The sequence below is a fragment of the Caretta caretta genome, chromosome 11 (assembly GCF_965140235.1).
Source record: "Caretta caretta isolate rCarCar2 chromosome 11, rCarCar1.hap1, whole genome shotgun sequence".
In the NCBI taxonomy this organism is placed as follows: Eukaryota; Metazoa; Chordata; order Testudines; family Cheloniidae; genus Caretta; species Caretta caretta.
Window position 1 is genome coordinate 42,049,057 of NC_134216.1, and position 20,580 is coordinate 42,069,636.

At 38.6% G+C, this 20,580-nt stretch overlaps 1 protein-coding gene across 1 annotated transcript in view; it reads right to left on the bottom strand.

Annotated features, from left to right (window-relative positions):
* Positions 1-998: 998 nt before the first annotated feature.
* Positions 999-20,580, bottom strand: part of SP3 (Sp3 transcription factor) — a 36,779-nt gene continuing 17,197 nt past the window's right edge. Inside the window, exons 5-7 of the mRNA XM_048870417.2 lie at positions 9,996-10,188; positions 3,568-3,764; positions 999-2,745 (exon numbers count right to left, since the gene is read on the bottom strand). Coding sequence (XP_048726374.1) covers positions 2,429-2,745; positions 3,568-3,764; positions 9,996-10,188 — 707 coding nt within the window. The 3' untranslated portion in view covers positions 999-2,428. The remainder of the gene's footprint in view (positions 2,746-3,567; positions 3,765-9,995; positions 10,189-20,580) is intronic.

The following is a 20,580-nucleotide window of genomic DNA, read 5'->3' on the forward strand; positions in this document are numbered from 1 at the left end:
AGGTTGATTTTACAGGCCAACTAAACTAAACTTTTTTACTTGTAAACTAAAACAGATTTGATGTGCAAGGCACAGACAAAGGAACCAAAATGTCATTTTTAAGAACACTTTACAGCATTGAGCTGCAATTCATTCATCTGAGAAAACAGAGACTGTCCCCTGAACTCCCTTAAGGGCAACTCAATTAAACACTTGGGCTGTTCCTGTCACCCACAGCACTTTGGCTTTTGCCCAACTTTACTCCACCAACGCTGCCTTAAAAAGTCACAAATGACCTATTCCTGGCCAAATCAAAGGATTCTTCATGGTCATCCTCTGATTTTTCTGCTACATTTGACACCACCATTCTCTCTCTTGTGCTGAACCCCATCCCCTCTGTTGGATTCCTGGACTCAATACTCTATTACCTTCTCCACTGCCTTTTTCGGTGTCTCTACCACTTAACATCTCCCACTCTCTGTGTGTCTCACTGATCTATCCATCTTTTCTCCTTCTACACTCTCCCCCAGGGGCCCACTCTCACTTCTATGAATCTTTAAGATCAGTATCCCAAATCTATCTTGGCACCCCAACCTCTCCCCAGTCTAGTCATGCACTGCTGATTGAGACATCTTCCTGCATGTCCTGCCACCAACTCTCACAACATAGTTAAAAAACTGCTCTTTCCTATGAGCCCTCCACCTCTTTGGTGTAGCTGAAAACACCATTCTCTCGGTTACCCGGAACTCATAAGCTCAGTATTCTACTGCAACCCCTCTCCCCCCTTCATCAAGGCCATTGTCACATCTTCTTTCCATTGCTGACCCTTCCCTTGCCCAACAGGAATTTCAAGGGTCAACTATATCAGAGCAAGGTCAGCAAAAAAATACAACTATTTTCATTATGAAGTTTGTTGGAAAAAAAAAAACTGGAGCTATTAAACATGTGTTATCACACCCTGTTATGTAGCACATATCACATCTTGTTACGTAGCACAAAGGAATGCAGTAAACGCCAAGTCAAAAGAAAAAAATAGTGTTTTATTAACTACCACACTGTTATAATACACTTTCAACGTACAATAAGGTAGCCTTTAAATTTGAGGTGGTTTTAAGGATAATGAACAGATTTCCACATGTTTGTAAATAGGTGAACTGCTGTAATTATTGTTGTACATTTTTGGAAAATGGTATAGAACTTACAGACTGGCTATGTAACTTTATTTTGTACATTTTTTCTATAATTGAAAATATAAACAGTAATTAAAAATAAAAAGAAAATTCAGCATAATAAAAAACATATATGTTTATCAGTTAAATGTACTGGATACATACAATTTAAGGGAAGAAGCGAAAAAGGAAAGATGGTTGATATTTAAATGCAGATTGACTAACCAAAAGCTAAACAACAAATTAAAAAAAAAAAACCTTGTAAAACCCCTACTTCACTATGACTAATATCCATATGGTTGGGAGTATTGTCACTATGGAAGTGATTTTCTGTTATATTTGCATATGTTATATTTTACTGGTAAATTACATGATGGCTTTCAAGGCCCTGGCAGACAGATGTTTTTGGAAACAAGATTTGATAAAAATCACTGCTGAGACGCAATACACCTAATTTTTGGTCCTCCAGTGTTCAAGAAAAGGGATATATTTCACTATAACATTTGCCTTACCACCCAAATGCCTCAACCTATACATTTTTTTAAACATTTTAAACTTTTTTTAACATTGGTTATATTGCCGAACTTGGTTATTGAAAGAATATTAACAAGACATCATTTTGGCAAATTAAATCTTAAACATGGCTTTTCAACAGGATTTAAAAGGTGAGTATCCCTAGAGTTCCATGTTAAAATGTAGTTTTCAAAATCTTACAAGAGTAATGCTTAAAATATTGTACATAGTTAACCTAATTAAAATAATTAGCTTCAAAATGACAAGCTGATGAGCTAAGTAAAGCCTACACTATGTAACATTTGCTTGGAAACTTGATTTGTCAGTTATGCATAATAAAAATTCCAGTCATCAAGAAAATTACAAAATTTCTTTTATCATAACATGATTTCTTTTCACCCATCAACTTCTTTTTATCTTACAATAGATAAATACCAACATGTTCTCATTTTTACACTAAACCACACAGGATTGATGCATTTGGTTAGACTACCATTCCCATCATTAAATTCATTTTTTAATATAACTTGGTAAAATTTCATCTCTTCTAGATTCCAAAAGTACCTACAAAACCCATGCAATTTTACCATTTTAATATACTATGGAATATCATACAAAGTAAGGCATTTCAGTGTCATGTATAACCAAGTTACTGTCAATCCAAAAATTTTTGCACATCAATAAAAAGATATCTAAGAACTTAGGAACAATATTTTTCTCACTACTGTATAAAAATAACCACAATTAATAGGTATCTTGTGTAATATTTACTCCATTGTCTCATTTCCAGAAACTGTGACAAGCTGTAAAGGTATTTCAGTGTTGGTGAGAATATCTTGATTGCTGGTGCCAGATGTATTAACAGTCCCTATTCCTGAAACAGAACCTTGTTGAATATTTGCAAGGATAAGTGTTGTTCCTCCTGCAGTAATCAAAGTATCATCAGGTGTTGCTTCTACTGATGCCAACACTGTACTGCTAGAGTGAATACCTTTTTTATTCTGATGTGTTTTAATGTGTTTGGCAAGGTGGTCACTCCTCATAAAGCGTTTTGAACATTCCGGACAGACAAACTTCTTCTCTCCTGTCACACAAGATAATAAAGAGAAATTATCTTCATGTACAATAAACCATATAGCCATAAATCATGTTGATGAGAAAGGCACTGGCGGGACACTGTCAACTTCACATCCTTTTAAAAAAAAAGGTTCTCTCTCTCACTCACACACACACCCCCATATCCCCCACACACTTTAAAAAGATTTTTAAAGCGTTTTCCGTTCCTTTGGTGAGGTTACAAAGGGTTTTTTTTTGGCATCAACCAACATGCTTGGACCCATTTGCTCCCTCTTCAGTTTCATTGCTACTGTAACCTCTTGCCAGGTACGGAGAACAGAGTGCAGTGCGGGGCTTGAGGCTGATGCACATGACTAGTAGGTACATTAATTATACAAAAAAACACTGTCAAAAGCATAAAATATGCTATTTAAAAATTTTATTTTTTTAAATTGCTTTCAGTTATCGTAATCCATGGGTCACTTGTAACAATAGTATGTGCAAAATTTTCAAATGGTACTGCGATTTTCACATTCACAGTGTCCCTTTAAGCTCTAAGAGTTCTGAAGCCCTTATCAGTTCATGATGTACTAGATATTGTAGAAAACACGTTATTTTTAATAGAAACAGATTTCAAAATTAAATATTTGGTAATTAATAGGGGGAGGGGGACATCTAATTATTATTACAAAATAAACAGATCACATAGCAACTTTGCTCTCAGATACACTAGCACAACTTTCATGAAGTCAGTGGAAGAGTAATCAGTGGCAAAAATTTGGCCAATTTTAAGAGATTTTTATCCTTTACATTCCTCCAATCAAATCTGCCAAAATCAAATATTGATAACCTGTATGTGTTCTTCTGTGTCGCTGTAACTCATCACTGCGAGTGAACCTTTTACCACAGAACATCCAAGTACAAACAAATGGGCGCTCTCCAGAATGCCAGCGGAGATGAGCTCTCAAATGTGAAGTCTTCCCATAAACTTTCCCACACCCTGGGATGTGACAGATGTGTTGTTTCTTTTTTCCCAAATTAGAGCCTCTGTTTAAAAAAAAAAAAAAACATACTAAAATTATTCAGCAAATCTAAGTTATTTCTCCTGAACAATATATATTTTGTATGATTTAGAAAAATGTATCCAAATAGTTCTGTATGTTAATCTGAATGGATTTTCAGAGTAACTCCACATATAATGAAAGCCCTGTGAACTCCACAGGAAGCTGGACCTAAATTCTGTAGCACAGTTCCTGGATTCTGCAGCACTTTGATGCAGTAGACTGGAAATTCAGCAGCAACTTCATTGAAATGACAAAGTGCAGGCTTTTAAAGAAACATGAAATTGAAAAATACAATCATTACAGTAGTCCAATATCAAAATAGACAGCAGAAAGTCCATTTAATTTATAATCTCCATATTTTCAGGATTTTAATATTGCAAAGACTTGTGTATTTGCAAAGAACAACTGCACTGCTGAAGTTGTGAAAGGGGAAGCTGGAGATTTTGGCAGCTAGGAAGGGGACAAATAGGGCTTTTGGCACCTTGGGGAGGCACAGAACGCTATTTCAGATTGTAAAATAAAGAAATTAGCTGAATGTTTCGCTAAAATGAGCAGAAGTGAAATAGTTAATGATTTTGACATTTATATTGTCAGACTTAAAGCCAGATGAGATGAATGGATCAATCTATCTATACCTAAGTTATCATTTCCAGCTGTCCGCTGACTCAGGAGGAAAAAAAACTGAAATGTTTTATACTTTGTTAGTGTTTTCAAGATTTCCTCACAAAAATGAAGGCGGAATTGCCCCTCCCATCCATCCCCGTTTTTTTAAATGAAAGCTTCAATTCCAGAGAACAATTCTGTAGAAGTGGTTTGACTCCACAAAAAACCGAATAGCCGTAAAACTACGGAACACACAGGGCCCAGAATATAATGCACTGTAGCAATTCAGTCGAAGAGGAAGTGGCATAACTATGTTCCTGAATCAATTCCATAGTCATATGGGCCTATCTGGTTCCCAGTCATATGTCTGCTCCCATCCATCAAATTTCTCTTGCTCTAACCCTTACAGCATCATACAAAGTTCAGTTATCTGCCCTGTACTTTTTTTCTTCCTTGTCCCTCTTAGATCAACTTACTTATTACTTTTATGCTTATGATACCCAGTTGCACATATCTTTTGACAGAACTGACTCTTCCATCTCCACCAGTCTTGACCAAGAACACTTTTCACTTGGGATATTTAACTGAAAAATGAAGATGAAGTGAGATGTACTTTTTCTGGCCGACAGGAACATCTCAAACATCTCTCTCTTCTACTTCAAATCTCAACTGAGTCCTTCCATTTGCCCCTAACTTTAGTTTTAACTTTGGCTGCTAGGATAAGTCTACACAGCAAAAAAGACTGGCAGCAGCAAGTCTCAGGGTGCGGGTCACCTACTTGGGTTCACAATGAGGGGCTAAAAACATCAGGGTAGACGTTCAAGTTCGGGCTGGAGTCCAGGCTCAGACTCCACTGCCTCCTGTGCAGTCTGAGCCGGAACATCTACACTACTATTTTTAGCCCTGCAGCGTGAAGTCCCACGAGCCCAAGTCAGTTAACCCAGGCTCTGAGACTTGCTGCCATGGGGTGATGGTGCTCTGTAGATATATCCTTAGCTCACCACCTTCTCCTGCATCTCTGCTGGTTAAGATTTTTTTAAAAGAGTCTAAAGTTAGGCTTCTAAACCCTATTAAGTCACCCAAATAAACAGACTAATTTAAATAGTGCCGAGTACTCAGCTGATTCCAAAGGGATTTAGAAACCTAACTTTAGGAAAAAAAACATTTTAATTGCTGAGATCCTGAAGATGGCTGGGAACCACAGTCGCTCATAGTGTAAGTAACTTATGCTGCCTGCAACAATTCCATATTGACTCACGCATCAGCTGAGAGTAGCCTGACTCCAAGAAAGAGACCTAATTTATTCCTCATCATCTTTTAATGTGACCATGCTCTCCCAATCCTCAACTCAATGGATTCTGTCTTCATTTCAGAATGCAGTTCAAGACCATCTTTGTTTTGAAAACCACTTATTCTGTACTTGTTCCAGTCTCTCTTTTCTCCCCTAAGTGCTGGTTTGCTGAGTGTCTAGCACTTGCCTTTTGTATATATTCCTCCTCCTTCTCCTCTCCCCACCCAAGTATAGTCATGGCAGGTGGAAGTATTCTCCGAAAGCTCTTGCCATCTCTGATCATTATCCTTATTTCATATAATCAGAAAACATGTTCATCCCTTGCTTATGCCTTCCACACTACTTACTGATTTATAATCCAATAGTTTGATATGTTCTGTATACTTTATCTTTACACCACTGTTCAGCAACATATGCCATATTCCATCTCCCTATCTTGTAATTAACACTTAAACATTTTGGGAGAGTGTCTGTGTAAGACATACAAAATTACATCCAAAAAGATTTCATTAGAAGAATTGTTAGGTTGTTAAGAGAGTTAAGGTTGCAAAGTCAAACACTCAGAAGTATCTGAGGAAGGATGGTCCAGTGGTTAGAGCACTAGCCTGGACTGTGGAAAACATGGGTTCAGTTCCTGCTCTGCCAAACATCGTGTGTGACCCATGGTAAGTCACATAGGCCCAGAGCCTCACAGGTATTTAGGCATATAACTCCTATTTGATTTCAATGAAATTGATTTGAAATCAAATAGGAATTAGATGCCTACATACCTGTGAGAATCTGGACCTTTTTCTCTCTGTGCCTCAGTTCCCCAATTGTTAAATGGGGATAACTAGCGTTTAATGGGGATAAACAGATTGTAAGACAATCAGATACTATGTGATGGGGACCAGATAAGTACCTAACGTAGAAAAGTTAGAAAATGCCACCATCAAAGTTGCCTATACGACCTTAATGAATATGCACAAGAATCTGGATGACACAGTCTGTAATTACAGAGTCACATTCTACCTTTTCCACAGTATCCCTGTCTCATTCAGTATACAGGAAGGACAGCACTCACTGAATGGGAAGCTATTCAATACTTTTTCTTCATATTTACCATTCAAGGTATGGTTCCACACCTTATTTAGTGCATAACCATTTAAAACCTATATTAAATATAGAATTATTAATTTCCTAATGGGCTTTGCTCATCATGCACATTCATCACTGTATTATCTGAGCTCTTCAAACAAGTAAATTGATATTAATGTCCCCATTGTACAGACAGGGAGATTAAAGCCAAAATTGTCAAGCATCCAATGATTCTGAATGCCTAGCTTGAGCTACCAAAGACCTTCCTGTTCAGAGTACTTTATAAGTTCAAAGCACAGCTCCAATTGACTTCAGTTGCAAGTTTGAGTGCTCTGCATTTGTGAAAAGTAGGCCTCAGATGTCTCAAACTGGACAGAGACAATCAGTGGCTACCTGTGAAAAGTCTGGTTTTAGTGGCTTGCCCAGCATCACAGAGGAACTTTGTGGCAGAGGTAGGGACAGACTCCAATTCTAAGGCATTCAATTGCCTTAACCATGACACCATCTCTTCTCTTCCTTCAATATCCTGTCTCATTCACTAGATGCTTTCCAACTTCTGCTACAAATGAAGCAGGGGTCCCAGAGACAATAACCTCATTCACTACACAACCCCAATTAATTCCCTGAGCATAGGCCATCCTGTCCTCTGAAAAGTAGGCCTCAGATGTCTCAAACTAGACAGAGACAATCAATGGCTACCTGTGAAAAGTCTGGTTTTAGTGGCTTGCCCAGCATCACAGAGGAACTTTGTTGCAGAGGCAGGGTCTTGAGGAAAAAATAGTATGTGATCATGTATTGAACATTGTATGATAGTGCATGCCCATAAGGAGCCAAATTAAGGTTGCACAGACAACCTTAATTCTGGCATTTCTAACTTTTGAGCACTTGACTTTGCAACCCTAACATTCTTTTAAAAATATATTTTCTTAAGTTTTTACAAAAACAAACTCCATAATGTAGAACTAAGCTGGCCCCTCAGGAGTCATTGCCAAGGCTGGGACCTTAGACCAGTGGTCTCCAAAGTGGAGTGTGCGCACCCCAGGGGGTGCGCCAGAGGATCCCAAAGGGGGCGCAGCAAGAGGAGCGCCGCCGGACGGCACTCCGCTGTTTTTTTTCTTCGGCGGCAGGTCTTCCCGCCTTCTTTCTTCGGCGGCACCGTAGGGGTGCGTGATCCAAAAACTTTGGAGACCATTGCCTTAGAACATCAGTACAGACTTCAACCACTGGAGCTAACTGAGGAATTGGTAGCAATAGTAGGCAGTTTTAAATGGTCACCAGTCATTAGAGGAGGAAAAGACATACATTTTATCCGTAGGTATACAGTTATTTACTAGACAGCATATGAATACCGAAACTCAAAAATCCTGTGTTCAAATCCAGGCTCTGGAGGAGAATGCACTCTATTGGTTACAGTTTCACCCTCAAACCAGTCCTCCTCACACCCCTAGTTCCTGTCCCAGTGTCCCTCTTACCTACCCTTTCCTCCCCCTTTCCCTCCCCCACAAACCAGCACCACTTGTTTACTCTCATCTCTTCCCGAGCTCCCATCTCGGGCTCTCCCAACCACCACCCTCTGAAGTCCAGCCAGGCTACTTTTTCCATGCTGACTGGGCACCAGCAGATTGCAGAAGAAACCCTGAAAGCACAGGAGAGATGCTATTCCTGCTCTCAGTTTTGATGCCTGGTGTTATAGCAACCCCTCACTACTGGGAGGAGCATTTGCAGGGAAAGTCCTTCTTAGCCCCTGCAGCCCTCAGATGAAGCAAGCTCAGTCACTCTGTGAGGATGGTGCATGCAATATCTAGTTGGCATACAGGAGCATGACTGTTGCAGAAGAAATCTTCAGAGAATTTAACTCCCAGCCTATAGCAAACCTTTACTGAGCATGTGCTAATTCTGATTTTTCAGAAGTGTATTTGTCCAAATCTGAGATTTTCATGGGGGCGGGGGGACTCAAAAAGGCACGTCACTGGCAACAAGGCAACCCCCTTAGCAAATTTCAAGTCCCAATTCCAAAGCATGGAGATGCTAAAGCTTCTCAGTGAAACAGATATAAGTTTAAGGTGGGAAAAATCAACATATTTTAGCTTAATTATGTTCTCAGAAACTACTGAACCAGTTTTACTGAAACTTAAAAAAAAAAAAAAAAGTCAGCCTGAGGCAGACACCAGGGATAGGAAACTTCAGCCCAAATGGTAAGAGTCCAGTGAAGTTATAAGCACCTGAAAATAGGGTTTTATAATACAAAGAGTTGAAGCTACTTTAACTATAAACACTGCTAACAGCTCTGCCCATAATTAAGTTGTATTGTATCATTTTGCCAGGAAATACTTTGGCTGTCTAATCTAGGAACTTTCCTTGCAAGCACATCAACAAACCAACAGAGAAGATGTGGAAGCAACAGGGCAGCCAGACTTAGCTAGCCTCTCACAATCCTTAGACAGTAACAGGTTTGTAGAACCTTAGGATGTCAATATGTCCTCAAAACAGAACCAAAAAGTTTATATTTGATTTTCAAACAAATTAGGTGCCCATTTAAAATGGTTACCGACATGGTTGCCAAAATGGACATGAAAATTCCAGTACAAAGGCTATTTTCCAATATACAATAGTTTCAAATACAATAATGCTATCCTAGATATTTCCATTTCAGAAAGGCAACAACTTCTTCCCTCCCCCTCCAGTTTCCGACACCCATAACAAGATCCTTTACTGAAAATATGTCAAAACACAATAGGTCTCTAAAGAGTAAAAATGTTGCAAGTAAAAAAAAAAATCCAGGCTTGTCTCAGCTTTTCATACCATTCCCTTCACTATAGGAGACAAAGCTGTGGAAGCCTTTGTTTAATCAATCAGGAAATACACAAACACAGGACTTAATCAAATGCTTGAAAATTGAGATAGGGTAGGAAGCCAATCTCAGATCTGCATATATAGAAAACTCAACACACTTTCGTATTATTCAGGGCCATGTTCTGCCACCCTTACTCATGCTGAGTAGTCCCATTCATTTCAGTGCGACAACTCAACAAGCATGGAGTAAAACTTGACTCACTAGGAGTGTAGAATCAGACCCTTCCCCTGTAAACACAAAATAAGAGCTGGAGATGTTTTATTGCATAAACTCAGTGCCCAAAGATCTCCCATAGCTACAGTCAAGAAGTTTATAACTGAGTTTCTTGTCTTTTCTCATTATTTGTTTTCCGCATAACAAGTATTATATGGACCTAAATAGTTGCATACCTCCCACCACCTTCTTTACAGTTGGGACAGGTGCAAGCAACTCGTCGCAATCTTTTTCCTTCTTGATGTGTTTGGTCCCCTTCCTCATCTACTACCTGTACTCTCAAATGCGATAGATCATTGGTATTCAGTGTAGAATCGCCACTGAGCTGCCACTCTTCTGGATCAGGTTCCTCTTCTTTAATCCTAATATCTAAGGGAAAGAACAAAACACAGATCCATAAGTAGCCCATTGAACAGAGAGAAGCAAACCATAATGATGAAATCTCTACTGCAAAGAGCACTGTGTGTCATTCTAAAGTCAACAGTTTTTAGTGTGTGCTGACATTGCTGCTGTGCCTTTGTAGCCTATTCCATATTTAAAATGTGTATATAACTTTAAATTTCAAAGAGCAAGCCAAAACTAGAATACATCTGAAACTTAAAGTCTGAACTGTTCTTGGTAGAGAAGGCCACCAAGACCATGTCTTTTGGTTGTGGCTCAAAGAGTAGAGTCCTTACAGGGGTTTGCACAGCCTTTAACTAGATCAGTTTAAAAAACAGATTTAAGTTAAACTGGTGCAACTTTCCCATGCAGACAAAGCCTAAAGTTAAAAAACGTTAATATTATACTTATTCAGAAACTTAGCGAGTGGTAAAAGGTAAATTAAAATGTTTGAAAAATAAATACAAAACTATTCAAAATGTTACATTATCTGAATGCATGTATTTGTAATTTTAAAGGTAAACTGAAAGATTCAGTGTTTGTTTTATAAACCTGTGAGACCCAAGTTCAGAGCTTCTGCAAGATAGAACACCACCCTGAACAAGTACATCAAAAAATGGAGTTACATTCCTAGTACTGCTTTAGTTTGTAATTTTGATATGTGCAAGAAAAAACTGCACAAACCTGAACCTGAGTAGCGGCGGGTGACTGAGGAACAGGGGAAACTTTTTCAGAATAACAATTTTCTGCATTTGAAGACCTTTTCAGTTAGTTTTATTAAAAAACACAGCAAAGTTCTAGTTTCTTTAAATTAACAGCTATATTTAAGCAGTGTCTTGCAATATCTTTTTTATTTGCAGAACTCCCACCAAAGGGCAATTCTGAAACGCTAAGGACGCAGGGAAAAAATAAGAATTCCTATGAACCTTCAGTAATTTACTGTATCATCTTGGGGTTTAAATTTACACAAGCAGCTAAATCAAGCCCCCCTAGAAATTAAAGTCAAAACAAGTATTTCAGTATTGTTTGCATTTTTGTATTGTTTCTAAATTATAACCATTTCTTTAGATATTTTTAAGAATGAGACCATCCTACATTCTAAGCACATACACAAACACAATAAAAAGTATAATTTACAAATAGGACTACGCAAAAAACTCCACAGCTCAAAATAAACGGGTTTTCAAAAAGAAACTCCCTGCCACATAAACTGATAATCATTCTCCTCCTCAAATGCTTGTGAGAAGAGCCAAGGGAAAGGGCTAAAACTTAGGAATATAACCCCTCATTCAGTTTTTTGTGCAGGTAATTGTGCTTCAAGGACTAAGGGAAAACCATGCAGGGAACAGTCAGACATATAAAAAATAATCAAAATGCCCTCACTTGCATTTTAGTATGCCACAACACTGAATGTTGGTATTGCATTTCCATAGTTGCCTTTTGGTGCCTCGATGAACTACAGTGCTCTGAGGCCTGACTGATGAACAAGGCCCTCCTCCCTGTACTCTGACACACAATGGACCTAAATTCTGTTGCAAGGTCCCTAGAACCTATGGCAAACTGATGGAAATTCTGTGGCAGCGTCAGATACACTTTTTTTAATATACAGGTTTTTATTAAGTATGAAACAAGTAGTGCCAGCAATCTTATCCATTGCATTTTTATGCTTCTATTTCACACTGTCCCTTGCTTTCAATTCCAACATGCCATATATATTTTATTAAGATGAAATGAACAGTTCACAAACTCAAAAGCTAATTGTTTCCGGTTTCTAAAAGTGCATGAAGACCCACTGCAATGGCTTCCATTCTGTTCACCTTTTCAAGTTTTTCTTGGCATCTGCGGAGCTAGATATAGGTGTGGGTTTGTTTGTTGATGGGTTTTTCATAAGATGAAAGCTGAGCTTCTAGTCTACAATTCTGCAGCAAGGAGTGAATTCTGCAGTTGCAAAATACAAAGAACCCTGACTAAAACCTGCAATCTGAGTTTACAAATATCTGATGGACAAAACAGTAAGTAAGAAACTGCTTCAGAGAGCTGAGCTTAGGAAAGGAATACCCTAGTAGTAATCATAGAATCGTAGGACTGGAAGGGTCCTTGAGAGTTCATCTAGTCCAGTAATGGGGTGAAACTGAGCAGATGTCAATGCCATGTATGAAAACTGTCCTTAAGTATGGTTTGCTATTGCAGCTACCATGACTAGGTAATCTAATATGGAAAGGATTTTTCTAAAGTTTCTGATATATCAGTCTGGTACCGCTCGGCCATTTGCTTCTCATATGACATGACAAAAGCATCAGTCAAACCAGACCAGAATTAAGGCAAAAGGCTCTGGCCCTTCTCTCTTAAATTCCCATTCCTGTTCTGCCTCAACTGGATTTAAAGTAGTATACTCCTGCATTATTTTTTTAATGAGAAATTAAGAGTTTCATTCCACTAATTTTTGGCTTATCTGCCTCTCCTGCCTGCAGGATTGTCAGCTGATACTATCTCAAAGATATCTGTGGTTTTCAAACTCTGTTGAACCTGTACAGCGGTACAGAAAAATGTAGAAGTGAAATTCTGCTCACTTACTAATTTCTTGGTAAATCTTTCTAAAAGCAGTTTGTCTCAGAACCAAGGCTTTTATAAAAGCATGGGTACAAGCTAGCTCCTCAAACCAGCCATTGTTAGGATGAGCAAACCAGCTATCTACTTTCCAGAGTGCAGCTACATTAGACCTTTTAACTCAACCATCAAGCTCCGGTCTTTAAGCTCAACTGAAAGGTTAAAAATGATAATCTGTCTGTAGAACCCTATGAAGAGCTGTTAAACATTTGAATTCTAATCAAACTCTTTATCATTCAGTCCACTAAGAAGATAGTTGCTGCTTCCGATCCTGTCGATATCTGGGACACTGCGACAGGGGCATGCTCCATTCCTGCTTCTTTCCAGACAAAAACTTTTTAGAGACCTTCTTCAGCTAAAGCATCCAGTGATTTATTTAAAAACTTTGCTCCTACCACCTTTACAGATTGTGCAGCACCTTTAACAGTATCCTGGGGCTTTAAGGCTCCTGAGCCCAGCAAGGGAGAGCCTTCTTGTGGGCCTGGCTCTACCAGCCCAAAGTTCTTTCACTTTCTCTCTCCTCCCTTCATTTTCTTCCTATGCCCTTGTACCTTCTGAGTTAAAGAAGTGATAGGCTGGAGAGAGTTAAAAGCTATCAAAATTGGCACAGTTCCCACATTTAAGTGTGCATGGGGCATTTACCTGAAATTGCTGTGATCAAAGTGCTGGATCTGCTGCTTTTCCCCAGTACTTTGTCACGGACACAATCTTAAACCCCAGAAAGTACTGAGAGGAAGAACCTGTCTACTTTATAGTTTCTGCTTGAGTACTTCTATTTATGCAGAATTATTATTAAACTACTTAAGAATTAATCTGGTCACTTTAGACCTCACTTCAGGTGAGCTCCCCATTACTGCAGGGAAAGGGGGGTACCCCCACACAGTTGATGCAATTCATCCATCCACAAATGCTTTTAGTAAGCATCACTGGATTTGATGAACTGTATAATTGCAATTAACACAAATACAGCCTCTTCCCCTGGACACCAAAATCATCCAGTCTGCCTGCTCAGTTAAGCTTTACAAGTCTCCCAACAGAGAGTTAGAATTATTGTTCTCAGACACCACCCCAAGTCAACTTCCTCATGGGTATCACAGTTAAGTCAGAGAGAGGTCTTAAGAGTGCAGACATTCAACTTGAATTTCCAGTTAATTAATTCTATATAGCTGGGTCCCTTTGAAAGTCTGAGAACTTTTTAAATAAACGAGACAAAAAGTCACCACTTTGTCCTCTTATAGGATGTCAGGCCTCTGTGATTCAGTCTCTCTCTTTTTCTTCAATGTAGCAATGTCCTCCACATCTCTGTGTGTAATACAGCTCTCAGCGTCATAGCTTTCCTTGCTTATACTTCTGGATGGGAAGAAACTCTGCTGAATCATATTAGGCAAGAGTCAGATTTCTTGGGTGAGATTTTTGTTTGTGCTAATCTAAACTAACTTCCTCCTCTAAGTCTCCCAATAGCAGTAGTCTTCTGTGTCTCAGACTAAACTCTTCAGAACAGGAACTCCTTATGGGTGTGGCAGTTACATCATTAGTGCTTAATATGGGTCATCTTTCAGGAATCCTTGCTGAAAACTACATCAACTTGCTGATGATCAGGAAAGCCTATCATCAGTTTCAAGCAGAATATTTGCCTTTTATAAAAGTTAGGCAAAACCCCTTGTTGGGTAAACCGATCCTTTTGCTTCAACTCCACCCAAATTTGAAGCTGAAGCATCCAGCGAAATAAAGGAGCTCTAGAAGCTCCAAATATAACTGGTGGAACATTCCCCCAACTATGGAACCTGGCTGTCTTCTTAAGACCCTGTTGCAAATACCAGCATAGTCAGTCTTACAGGAGTTGGTGGAACCAAATTCCAGGAAGCACTGCTGCCCACTGGAAGCTGATGACATACTGCCATAACTCAAAAGGCCTTCTAGAGCTGCTTAAATTACACCATATGCTATGCAGGCCTCTGGAGCAGCCCATCATCAGAAGGGTGCAAAGGTGGCCTAAAATCACCTTAGCACCCCACTTCCTTGACTCAGAGTCACAGCACAGATTCTTTTAAACAAAGCAGGTTTAAGTCATTCCCACGTTGATTTTTCCTGCCAAGACCTCTGTTCAAGGTTCTGTATTTCTCCTACAACACTAAATCCTAAACCAATGGAAGGAATTTCAGGGTATATCACTCCTGCAATACTTTGGGCCCACCGAACTCCATGGAAAGTCTACCATTGTCTTCAACTGGCTTTAAATCAGGTCTTAATTTATTAAAATAATCAGTTGTTGCATGGAGACTAGAAACCCCAAAGGCTAAACTCAGGTCTTGGTAGGCAGTCTTTCATTTCACAATTAAAGTAATGAGTTTTAAAGTACTGTATCAATAATCAAGATCAGCAAAAGTGCATTTAAAACCATTCTTGCAAAGCATGCCACAAAATACCTGTTTTAAAGGACCACATGTATTGCTTCATCAGTCAGTCATTTAAAAATAGTCTTAATAGAGCTTAAGTCAGTATCACAATACGTATTATGTGGCAAATAATACTTACCATATAGTAATTATGGTTCTTCGAGATTGGAATCTGCATGGATAACCTCTCTTGGTGTGCATGCGAGATCAGATTTTATTTTTTGAATAGCAGTGTCCACTGAGCCCTACCTCTGCCATGAATGCACACTCAAGCCCCAAAATTGAAGGCATAAAAAGCGGGATGGCCACAACTCTCACTCAGTTTGTTCCCCACAAAAATTCCACAGGAGAAGGGCTCTGATCAGCAGGGATGGAGGACACATCTTAGAATCTGTATGGACAGTGCATCTCCAAGAACCAGTTACTGTAAGGTACGTAGCCACTCTCTCATCCTCAAGTGATTGTCTTGGTGACAATCAAACAGTGCTACCGGTGCTAGGATGTGAGTGAATGGAGGCCTCCTTGAAAAGTATTGTACGACTGCCCTACCAAAACGAACATCCAACCTGGAGGCTTGCACTAAGGAATAAGTGAGTGGTAAAGGTGAGGATCAAGCTCCACATCGCTGTTCTAAATATCTCTGATGTGGGGAATTACCCAAGACAACCAGAGGCCCCTGGAACAAGCTCTAACTTGTCAAAGTGGCTCTTAGTAATAGCAGCAGCAAAGCTGAAAGTAAAACTTAATAGGCAGCAAGCAGGAGCATAAACTGAAAGGACTAAGCATGTTTGGCGTTGCTGATCTGAGGCCCATACACAAAACATTTCTAAATAATACGGGAGCAGAAAACTGCTGTTGTGAAATGTGTCAAGTTTAAAAATTCATACTGACAGTTCCTTTATAAACAATGGTTCACAGTGTTCCACCAGAAATACTGAAGTTTTCTGAGAACTAACCTGAGAGCTACAAATGTGTGTATTCTGTTTTTTAGTCATTACCAAGATGTTAAAATTTTTGGTTTTTTTAGAGCTACAAATGTGTGTATTCTGTTTTTTAGTCATTACCAAGATGTTAAAATTTTTGGTTTTTTTAAAGCCACATTTCATATGTTAGCCCTCAACCTCTTATTTGTTTCAGTCAGTGTACGCAAGAAAGATGCCAGAAAAGTTTTATATTAATAATGTGGTGTAGTTATCTTGGAGGTGAAAGATACCTGGCAAGATATTAAAGTTTGTTACTTGAGCAAGTATTTATCCAGAAAACTATTTGGCCCTTTTAAGGCCAAATTTAAAATTACTAGTTTATGCTACTTTTATGTCAGTGTGATAAGGACCTCAGGCTCTGGCATGGATAGGATTAAATCTCCTTCATGAGCAGACCACCTCTCCTGCTCTCTAATATCCAGCATGAGTTGATTAGCACAGGGGTTCTCAAACTGGGGATTGGGACCCTTCAGGGGATCACGAGGTTATTACATGGGGGTCTTGAGCTGTCAATCTCCATCCCAAACCCTGCTTTGCCTCCAGAATTTATAATGGTGTTAAATATATAAAAAAAAGTGTTTTTAATTTATAAGGGGGGGGGTCTGCATTCAGAGACTTGCTATGTGAAAGGGGTCACCAGTAAAAAAGTTTGAGAGCCACTGGATTAGCAGGTATGAATGATGATGAGCTTCACTGGCAGCAGGTACCTAATTCTCTGAGTAGCTGTCTTCCTGTAGATCTATATACACACTGTCGGGAGAAAAAGGACTGGGACTGAGAGGACAACTCCTTCCTCAACAGATCTTAAATTAAACAAGCTTTACATTATACCATTTACTTTGGAATTATAGCTGGAATTATATTTGGATAAAGTCAGCAAAATGTTTATAGACCTTCAGGTATAGGTATAAGCCCTTCTGGGGTTTTTTTAAATATAAGGTGAACCTGACGGATGTGCAATATCAGCCAGCTGTGTACATTCCCTTGGCAAGAGCTACTACTATTCCAACTGCTTTATCAGTTTTCTTCACATTACTTTTGAGAACCAAAAGTACCATCATAAAACTAAATCCAGCTTCTAATGAAGAAACCCTGATCAGAACTGATCAAGTTGTATTTACTTAAGGGAGTAACCACTCTAAAGTGGGACTCAATAGTTTACAATAACTAATTTGAGAAGCCTTTAAAATTAGATTCCATTCAACTCATCAATTATCTAGAGAAATGTCTTCAGAGGAGCTAACGTATATGGTCTTTTTTTTTTCTTTTTTTAAGTTTAAGTTTTAAGGGTCTCCAAAAGCAACGCAACAACTTAAAGTCTACATTTGGAGAAGGAGAAATTATATTATGTGACTGAAACGGAATATTTTTGGGGGACAGCTAAGCAGTAATTTGTAGCCTTCAAATACAAGTCATGTGCACCTAGCCTCTCGTTTTTACAGCGGGCATGCAATAAGTCATTGATAAGTGCAGGTAAAAGGAGAAAGCTGCGAGAGATCTTTCCTTATGGTTAATTTCTAGTAAGACCATCAGGAACTGAACCAAGAATCTAGGGGAGCAAAATACCTTTTTGACAGTACTTGACATTTTGGAAATTTGCTGTACTTTGTTCTGCACTCCTCAGATCTAGATAGCTTCAGACCCGACTGTCTACTACTTACTTTTCCCACTCTGGACAATAACAAGCTTAACAGGAGGTAACAAAACAGGATGTTAACTAATTTAAGATGAACATTTTCCTTCAGAACTGATTCAGTATAATGGAAGGTTCTGTATATATGTAAGGTATTGTACACACTGTTAGAACTCAAAGCAGTAACAACCTATTTTTCAAGTAAAGAGACAAACTGTCCCTTTCTCACTGGACTTAACTTATTTTGCAGTATCTGACTGTTTTTCCTTTTGATTCTCCGCTTTGTTTACTCATGAGGCATTTTGTCTGATGCTGACTAAATCTCTCAGCAGTAAAGATGTCCTCTTCAGAGTCCCTTGAAACCAAGGTAGAGAAGAGCACCTCTTAACAGTAAATCAAGGTTGAAGGGACCAAACTCTAATTGGACCTACATAGTTCACAACTGCATAACAGCTCACATGATTTTATTGAAACTTCACACACACCAATCAGTTCCGGCCTGAGATAAAGCATAAGCAGATGTTATTTTTCCTAGGGCTATAAACCCCAAAAGGAAAACTTTAAAGAGTATAAGCGGAATACAACTTAATTATGCCTTCTGTGAAAGGAGGAGCTTTAGTGCTTCAGTTTGCCTAGTAAAATGAAGAAATGCAATGAAAACCCTTCCCCTCACCTTAAAATTTTGCAATCCTCCTCATATGTGGTAAAGATGGATTCTTTCAACAGCCCAAAATAAAATAACCTGTCACATGTATCTTATTGATTTACCTTCTCTTGTTCTATTACTCACTCCTCATCTCTTCCCCTTTCATTGAAGAGAAAGCAAAAAACCAAAACAAACAAACAAAAAACCAAAAAACAAAACAAAAACAAACCTAAGCTTTTTTCCCCTCCCTTTTTCAGGACAGAAAAGCATAATTTCTTCTCCAACCCCAGTGATTATTCCCCATACCTATTTTATATGCATATCCTCTAAGATAGAGAAAATCTATGGTATTGCAAAAGCTACAGAGAGTTATGAATAAAAAGGTAGGAATGGAACACTATACTACAGCAGTAGAAGGTTGTGGTGAATGGAGACTGAGTTTAGCCATTTTAATAGAGAATATCAGATATGTGCAGGAAATCTGAAATATTGGAGGTGAATATTCAATCTGATTCTATTGGTTTGAAGAAACTATGTTGAAAGTTTCTGCGGAGACATGCACCAAATAATATGGATTTAAATTTTTTTATTTGTGATTTTGGGGGAAAGGAGTGGTCTGATATGTGAAGGAAGGACAGATTAAGTTCTCAAAAAGTTTAGGGAAGGGACTTGAAAAACAAAAACTACTAACCCATTTACCATTATCAGAAAGATAGCAAAAACCTTAACTATAATCTCCACTCAGTCTCAATTATAATCAAATTTTGCTGATCCACTGGTTTACATACAATTTCCTTCTCCCATAATCCATTATTTCTGTGAACTTTGTCCACATTGCCCCCTTTACTTACCTTCCTTCCCTAGCCATATCAGAAATACTCCGTCAGGGAAGGCTTGATGGGTTGTCCCTGCAACCATTCAGAAGGCATTCAAACTTTGTGATGTAAGCCATTCCCCTCTTGAAACGGCCCAAAAAGCAAGGGGCCAAACTAACTGACAGTGGCACTATACCATGGCAGTCTTCATTTTTCACTCCTTGTGTGCATACTTTTCTCTTTTGGTTTCTGTATGCTTTCCCTTCTCGTCTCTTCTCTCTCACCCTGGATCATGTTTCTAGTACTATATAAGATAATGGATGAGGGCTATATTTTACTTTGTTATTGTTGGTCTAGACAATTTTCCTAAATAACTTAATGGTGCAACAGCACATGGATCTGAGGCCATCTTCACAAGGAAAAGAATTAGAAGAAAGCATTATGGTTTATTATTTTAGAATGAAATTTTGGATTCTGAATGGAAAGCAAAATTGCTGGATACACAATAGTAATAACCATTCAAGCCCAAAACTACCAAGTCTTTGACACTTGGGCCCTGATCCAGCATAGTACTTAAGCACACATTTACCTTTAAGCCCATGAGAAGTCCAATTGATTTAATTGGACCTACTCATGTACTTAAAGTTAAACATGTGTGCTTAAGTACCATGATGAATCAGAGCCTTAATTAACATGATTATCTTAAATCACATAGGCTAAGAGTAAACAGTCTTCAATTTTGGATTTTTAATTCACTGTTGGAAAGACTTTTTCTGAAATAATTACAATTCTTATCTTACCTATGAAGATAAATGTCAAACATTCTAACTTTTGATATCTACAAGCATTATCTTACAAGCGGTTAGCAGTTTATAACTTACAAGCGGTAAGTTATAGTAAACTTATAAGCAGTATGTATAATAAACATTGCGCAAACAAGTTGTACTAGAGACAGTAAAAGTCACTCGTTCTTAAACACAGATACCATGTAGATGTTTGTGCATTTGTTTCACTACTACTTGTAAAAGTTCTGTAACCACAGTTTTGTTCAAATTAAATTGGTAGGAAACAAGATTAACAAAATGGTAGATCAATAATGACAGAGGTTCTCAACCTCTGATACATGACACCTAGGGGTCCATGAACGTTTTCAGAGAAGTAAGGGTGGTATCCTGAGAAGCGTTTGGATTTTTCCTATAAAACTTGATAGACTATATGATGAGGGTCCCTGCTAGAAGGGAGGTAAGGTAATGGCACTGCTGCCCTGTAAATCTGATGGTCAGAGTCCCCTCAATTTAGA